Source organism: Monopterus albus, unplaced genomic scaffold (assembly GCF_001952655.1).
Source record: "Monopterus albus unplaced genomic scaffold, M_albus_1.0 scaffold94.1, whole genome shotgun sequence".
NCBI classification, from domain to species: Eukaryota; Metazoa; Chordata; class Actinopteri; order Synbranchiformes; family Synbranchidae; genus Monopterus; species Monopterus albus.
Genome location: NW_018127974.1, coordinates 950,730 through 958,186, shown reverse-complemented (window position 1 = coordinate 958,186; position 7,457 = coordinate 950,730). Strand labels below are relative to the sequence as shown.

At 43.0% G+C, this 7,457-nt stretch overlaps 1 protein-coding gene across 5 annotated transcripts in view; it reads left to right on the top strand.

Moving 5' to 3' along the window:
• The window catches only part of ralgapa2 (Ral GTPase activating protein catalytic subunit alpha 2), a 101,933-nt gene extending 94,484 nt beyond the window's left edge, over positions 1-7,449 (top strand). For 4 of the 5 annotated variants that reach the window (XM_020608554.1, XM_020608558.1, XM_020608553.1 and 1 more), the window contains one exon: positions 6,130-7,449. In XM_020608554.1, the coding sequence (XP_020464210.1) occupies positions 6,130-6,287 (158 nt within the window). In that variant the 3' untranslated portion in view covers positions 6,288-7,449. Of the gene's footprint in view, positions 1-4,028; positions 4,071-6,129 lie in introns of all 5 variants that reach the window. The other variant, XM_020608555.1, reaches the window with a different exon arrangement.
• The last annotated feature ends 8 nt before the right edge of the window (positions 7,450-7,457 follow it).

The window sequence follows — 7,457 nt, the reverse complement described above, 5'->3', positions numbered from 1 at the left end:
GTACAAGTATTTGTACCGAACCATTTCGGGTACAGGATTTTATGGTTGGTTCAGATGTATACTGACTGCAATCTTTAATAGTATTTAAGAGTAGGCTTCTTTGGTGCATAGAACATTTTTTCCAAATTCACTTTTCCAAAGATATTAAGTGGCATACCGGAACACAATAAATACACACAGCAATCTTAGCTTAGCCAGGCCTCTGTCTAGTGAACATCAATGCCAATGGAAACAAGAAGCCAGAGCAACAAGACCCTCCCTTATGATTAACGTCTCCTGTTTGAGAACACTGTGACTTCCTGGTGAAATGCAACCGTGAACACAGACAAGTGGCTAAGAGATCAGATTTGTTTATTGTGCTTCAGTCCACCACTTAATATTTTTGCTTATTGGTAATCGAGTTTATTTTTGGCAAAACATCAAACTTGCTAACTCATTTGAAACAACACCACACAAACGTGAATGTTGCTGCTGCAAGGGAAAATTTGCATAATAATAGTTTGTGGCAGTATTCTATTTTTTTTTTAATTTGGTTTAATTTGAAATCAGTTTTAAAAAACTATAAACCCCTTGTTTATACAGAAGTTCCTAATAAATGACAAGCAAATGTATGACTTGTATTTTTTCCCTTACTGTACTGAAACGTAACCAAACCGTGAGTTTAAAACTGAGGTACACACTGAACTGTGATTTCTGTGTACCGTTACACCTCTACCGGCATGGCTTCGTTCCCCCTTCTTCATCATCTCTTACCTTGTTTCCATATCAGTCTCTCCTTCTCTGTCCACAACACACCTGTTCACCCCTGTCACCTCCTCCTCCACCCCCCTCATTCTCTCCACTCTTCTTTCCACGCCTACGCTCACTGATGATGAATATCAAACGGCCAGCCCCGGCTCTTCACGCTATTCGACTGACTTCAAACACAGTGCTTCTCACTTTCTCAAGCCCCACTCCTGCTACTTTGTTCATCTCTTGTTTCAAACTGCATCTTTCCATGCCATTACTTTTCTATGAATATAAGCAGCCTTGTTAAATGTTGGTTGCAGAGAGTATGTTTGTGTGTGTGTGTGTGTGTGTGTGTGTGTGTGTGTGTGTGTGCGCACGCGCGCACGCATCTTCATCAGCTCATTCACCAACACTTAAGAGATCCGACGGCAAACAGCAGCTTGTGGATGTCAGCACAGCACTCTTATCAGTCCATGATGAATAGAATGGAAAATGTGTCTTGTCTTGTTCTTCCTACTAGTACCAGCTCTGATCGATCGGCAGCAGCACGGAAATCAATACAGGATTGCACTTTTCCACTCTATTGGATCCCGACACACGTCCTGTTTTGACAAGGAAAGCACTCCACAATACCACACTATAGATATCTTGTCATTTTCAAACCTGTCAGTGTGTATAGGTTTTATAGGTTTTCTAAGATATTTTAAAGTTTACGTAATGTTTTGTTGTTTTTGTTTTTATCATGAATGCTGGCATGTGAAAATTAACTGACCTCTAAGTCTCCTCCGCTTATCATCAGCACCAAACCAGCTGAAATAGATACAGATGAATCTAGAGGAAGAAAATCTTGTAATTGCCCAAATCTTGGTCCTTCAAATCTGTTAGCTGATGCTGTGAATGATGACAGTGATGTCGTTCTTTTGTGGCTTGGCAAGAAGAGGTTAGCCAGGCTTTATAATGTTGTTTCACAGCAGGGGTCACATGACATGACACACATGCTGTGGCTAATATAAGAGGCCGTAACATAATGAAGTCTGTGAGGCTGTTGTGTCACCTTCACTGCTGCGGAAACTCATTCTGAAAGGCAATTTGTATTTCTGCAGAAGATTTGATTGTGTGTGTGTGTGTGTGTTTGTGTGTGTGTGTGTGTGTGTGTGTGTGTGTGAGACTGTTCATTCATATTGTATCTAAGACTCACCTGCCCCAAAGGATGCTTTAAGGCACTAAGTATGTTATAGGTTAACTATTATGACAGTGCTGTTGAATAATATCTCCAATCACCTTTAGCCTTTAGCCTTTTTCTATAATACTCAAATGAACATGAAGTATTTACATTGAAACAATAATTGTTGCTTGTGTCCATAGTGGTTTTGAAAAAATCTCCGGCCCTTGATCTGTGTAAAAATGCCAAAACCTGTAAGTTAAATCAAGTGGGCATCTCTGAACGTTAGTGTTTCTAACTGTAAAATTCTCTTTGTGGCCAGTAGGGATGTAACAGTATTTGTTATTTTGCAATATCGCGATAGGAAAATAAAGTCATGGGGCTGTGACAGTATCTACCAGAATGTTACATATGGTTATTTCACTAGGATAACTAGGATAACTCAGGTCACAGAATTTAAAGCAGACATAATGGATGCTCCATCCTCGAGTTTTAGAGCTGGTGTGTGGCAGGATTTCAGTTTTTCTGTTTTAATAAATGACAAATACTACCGGATGAAGGCAATACTAGCCCCATTTAGGGCTGAGACAGTCCTGGATACATCTTGCAGAAACAGTCAGGACACGGCCATGCGCAACATTTTAACAGAGATAGACTTAAACAAACACGTATGCATTACCAGCCACTTAGTAACCACCCTTAAAGTCTTTCCTCTTAAAAAAGTAGACCACAATGTTTGAAGAACACCTCCAGTCAAGCACAAATCTCACCTGTATGCAGTGTTTCCAAGCATATTTTAGTGTCTTCTTCTGCTCGATCTGGTGTAGTGGTAGGGGTCTTTTTTTCAAAATCATTGGCATGACATGTTTAATGCTTTAGGTCTCATATTTAATGCATCTAAATAGCCTTTATCACTGTAGTCTCTCATGCCGGATCCTGTGTGTCCCATCAGGCATACAGCTTTAATGTGGCAGTGATAGCTGGCTGACACCTTGCCTCATTCTCACCCTCCTGAAATGTGCTACTGCCCTGTTTCTCCTTTTTTTCTGTGTGCGTGTGTGTATGGTTGTATTCAAGTTTGTCCATCCAGCTATCTGTCCATCCTGCTCTGGCTGCTGTTGCTGCCACTAACATATCATCCATGCTCCACGACAGCATGCAGGCGTTGGCCGGGGATGGTTTGGGACATGGAGTACCCCTGGGCCAAAGTGGACTGTAAGACTCTGCCTGCTTCCTCCACACTAGGCATGATGCCCACCGACCTCCATCATTCATTTAGGTCGCTGTGAACCCAAAAATCATCAAAAAAAAAAAAAACCCCAAAAAGCTGGCAGTTGCACTTGATTTAGTCCTTTTGTTAAAGCACAGCAGGTCTCAAATTCAAGTACAGATTCTGCATGCTAACTGTTAAATGAAACACTCCTGCGGTGTTTCACCAGCTTTCTGTAAGGCATTTCTTCTTGGCCCTCTCCTGTCAGAATCCTCCAGAGCCTCATCCTCCCCCGATCCTGAATGCAACTTCACTCTCACCGTGTAGCTTCAGTCCAGCATTATGGCTTCCTGCATGAGCTAGTCCATCTGCCATACAGACTCAAGACTTCATCCTCAGTGCTCTGTCCGTACTGTGTTACAGCTTGCACCACCTTGTAGTCACTTTGTAGTGTTTTAGTTTTTGTCATTTTGAGTTCATTCTCTTTTAAAATGCCTAACTGCTCATAATTCTCTCTAGTGGATAAAACTACTTAACAGCTCCCATGACCTTAGCATCCCCTACTCTCCCACCCTACCCCTCTGTACTTATAAGATTGGTTGTAAATGTTTCTTAGCCTGTTGTTGCCATGTGAACTGTTCGTCATTTGTGCTTTGGATTTTAAAATTGTTTAACTTTTTATATCTTGGACTGATTCATCAGGAACACTTCAATGTGTCTTCAGAAAAAAATTGCACTTTTTGAACACATCATCCAAATCAGTTAACCTTTGTTGACTTTTAAATGTTCCAGTAACAACTAACCACAGCGCAACACATGGCGCCTGACTGTCCCTCCACTCTGCTGCAGCGTGGTGCGATGGGTGTCGCTGTGTCCACTGCTTTCTCACACGATGCTCTGCTCTGTTTTTTTTTTTTTTCCTTTTAGATTAAAAATAACTTAAAGGTCCAAATACTGTTTATGGCGAAGGTAAGCCCCGAGGCAGACCAGCGGCCTGCCTGCCCTTCGCTTGTTCGCTCATCCTGGCTGTTTTTCCCAACCCCTCCTTTTTTCATTCAGTACTAACCAAGCTTTATTTACTAAGAGCTCTGACAAAGGGAAGGGGACAGAGAAACCAGGCTGTTTTTTGAGGGGTGCCCTACTGTTTAGGCCAGACTGGTAATTGAGAGTGATGCACGGTGGGGACGATTAGCACCTGACTAAGTAGCAGCATGAACAATATGGCAATACTTCTGGCTCTCGCTTCTGCATGTGGTGCGCCTTTATCTCTTCCCCCAGCAAACACTTTACTTCTTACTCCCCCCACCCCCCCAGTCCCTCCACCCCTCTCATTTCCTCCTGTTGGTGTGTGCCTGTTTGCCTAGGGCAGACTCTGAGACTAACACCTGCCACACTGGAAGACGTCTTTGTCATCTAAAGCCTTGTTTGAACTGCTGCAGGGGGGGACCAATGGGATAGCAGGGCCATTTAAAGACTCCTTCTTTGCTCTCTCTCTCTGTGTTTCTTCCTTCTCCTTTCCATCTGAAAATAATCTCACCGTCAGGCAGTTTGGGCTGAGCGAGGAGCGGAAATGCTGGGATGTAATAATGATAATGATGACACATTAGGCTCTTCTGGATCTGGGTTATTGTTTTCACTGAGTAACTTACTATGACAATGAATTCTTGCATAAGGCCGTACAGTGACGAACACCATTTAGAAGCTGATGCAACCACATAGTCATTTAATGCCACAGTGGAAGTGATGACTGTTTAGTGCAGCACGTTTTAATGGGCGCTAAACGAAAAGGGATGACTGTGGAGTGGGTGGTGAACTGTACCGTGCTACTGTCAGAGTATATTAGCTTTAATAGGTGGTTGCCTTCCTCCTGTCTATCATAGGTCTTTACAGCAGATGCATTTTGGGCTCACTTTGTAAGACAAAGTGGTTACTGCAGGAATGGGTAGGAGAATATGGGAATGAAGCGTTTGTCCTTAAGGCCAGCCCACATTTTTAGCTTTTTTTATATTCGTATGCAGATTGGAGAATGCATGTCCAGACCCCCCTCACCCTCCCCTCTAGCTCTGAACAATACACACCCAATGTTTCATCCATAGGCCAGCCCTCCGCTTCCCAGTGAGCCACAGCCCTGGATGCTGCCGGTGTCCACTGTGCTGCTGAGTGTCTGTTACTCCAGCCATCTGCCATTCTTTTTAGCCGCTGCAACTTGAGATGCCTCCGAAAAATGGCAGGAAATAAAAGGATAGGAAAGAAAATAGGCAACCAGATGCCATCTCGACAAAGCAGAAAAGTTGTTTAAACTGGAGGCATGGGGCAGAGGCGGGCGGGGTGGGGAGGGGGCCGCGGTTTAGGCTGGGTCAGGGGCACACTGAGAAAGCCAAGGCGGCGTTAACAATGCTTGATTGTCGGCACCAGCATTTCATGCCCACCTCCCAGCTTACTGCTGTTTGCCATCCTGTAATCATGGATGTGACGTTTTTTTGGAAAAGGACAATGTTTGACAATGGGAAGGCTCCACATGTTCACAACAAGAGCATAATGTGTAATTTTATTTTCATTCAAAGCATTCTCCTGTCACACTGCAAACTGAATAGGGTTCGTTTGTAATGTCTTTTACCCATAGCCACAAAGGTTACTGCTCATTTTTTTATATCATATAAGCATCTGGAAACGCTTATTGGGAAGAAAGGCGGTTCCTCTTTTAATAATCTTTGCTTTTCTGTGGCATGTGACAAAGGCATGTGAGATCTGAAGCACTCTATTTGCTTTCTCGCGTTCAGCTACTTAAGGGGTAGAACAGACTCACATCCTAACTTTTGTTTTTTTTGACAGTTTTGTGAATGTTGGTGAAAATCTTGCAAAATGGATAATCTTGGTTTGGGGGAGCAGCCGTATGCAAAGCATGCTGGGATATGCAACAATCACTCAAAGCCCCTTTGAGCCCCAGCCATGTCTAACCAGCTCTGTCTCTCTCCATCGCTGTCTTTTTCCTCTCTGTCTACAAACTCTCCCTCTATCCATCTCCCAGGCTCCTTCACCAGTAGCATAAGCACTGACATCGGTGCTCCAGCGGGAACAGCAGACCCTGTCGACCAGGTCTCTCCCACCATGCCCCGTGCCACAAAGAACAGAGTTTCCGGAAAACTCCGGCGCTCAGCCAGCGCTATAAGCAAATCCTCCAACTGAGCTCTTCAAGCCGTCGCCTTCACCTCCCAACCCTCGAGTGCAGCCTTTAATCTTTTCTGGAAGAACCTCATACACCCAGCTGGGACTGCAAGAACTTTGTTTCTGTTTGTTTTGTTTTTGGCATGTCTTGTGTTATATAAAATGCAGTACATTGTAATTTTTATTTAAGTGGCACTCATTGATTTCACTGATACATTTCCATTTGCTGTAGTGTTTAACTGTGTTAATCTTAATGGATGTGAGACTAAGCTATTTATCTCCATCCTGATGGCTTCAGCTTAAGAATCAGTAACATAGGAAAGCTTGACGGAGAAGTCACAAAGCCACCTTTGATAAAAGTGACAATTTTATTCTTATTTTCTAGTGCATTCTTAACTCACTAGAGGAACAAGTTCTTACTATTGTAAGGGAATGGGAGTCAGCTTTACCCTGTTTCTCATCTGTTTCAACACTTCATGCACTGAGCAACATCATGCTAAAACTGCACAAGAGACTGGCAAACATTTATAAATGTGTCTGCCTTTTTACCTCCCATTTGCACCTGCCACAACCCTTCGGCATCAAAGATACGACTTCAGTTAGTGACCAGTAGAGTTTCTGTCCTGCTCGTTGGCGCCAGTTCGGATCATGTTTGTGGACCGTACTCCTACAGTGGAGTGGAGAACGGACTGATACACGGGGAAAGCCTCCTTACTACTACTACACAGACTTCCTGGGCACAGCGTCCCTCTAGTACATGCAGTCAGAGGCTTTTTAACTGTTGTGAACCACAGTGGACAATCAATGACATATGTCTACCTTGAGCTGAAATGAAATTTGTTTAGGGGTTGTTTTTACCACTATAATTTTCCTTTTTAAATGAATTCTGATGGATTATGTCATGATCTGATTTATGCAACTCCGCTGCAATGAGAAAAGACTGCATTTGTAATTGTTTTCTGATGTTGTTAACATAGGCTCATGTATCAGTAATTGAATAAGTTCCTCCTGTCTCTTTCCCCTGCTATCAGTTTGCCTGCCCCGTCAAGCTAAGACTTCGACATTCCAGCGTTCCTGACCGACATTTTTTGCACTCACTCTTATTAATTAACTAGAATATTTCTCTTTGTTTTTGGATGTGAATTGCTTTAAGTTTTATTTGTTTATGTAGATGTATATAGACAGCACAAA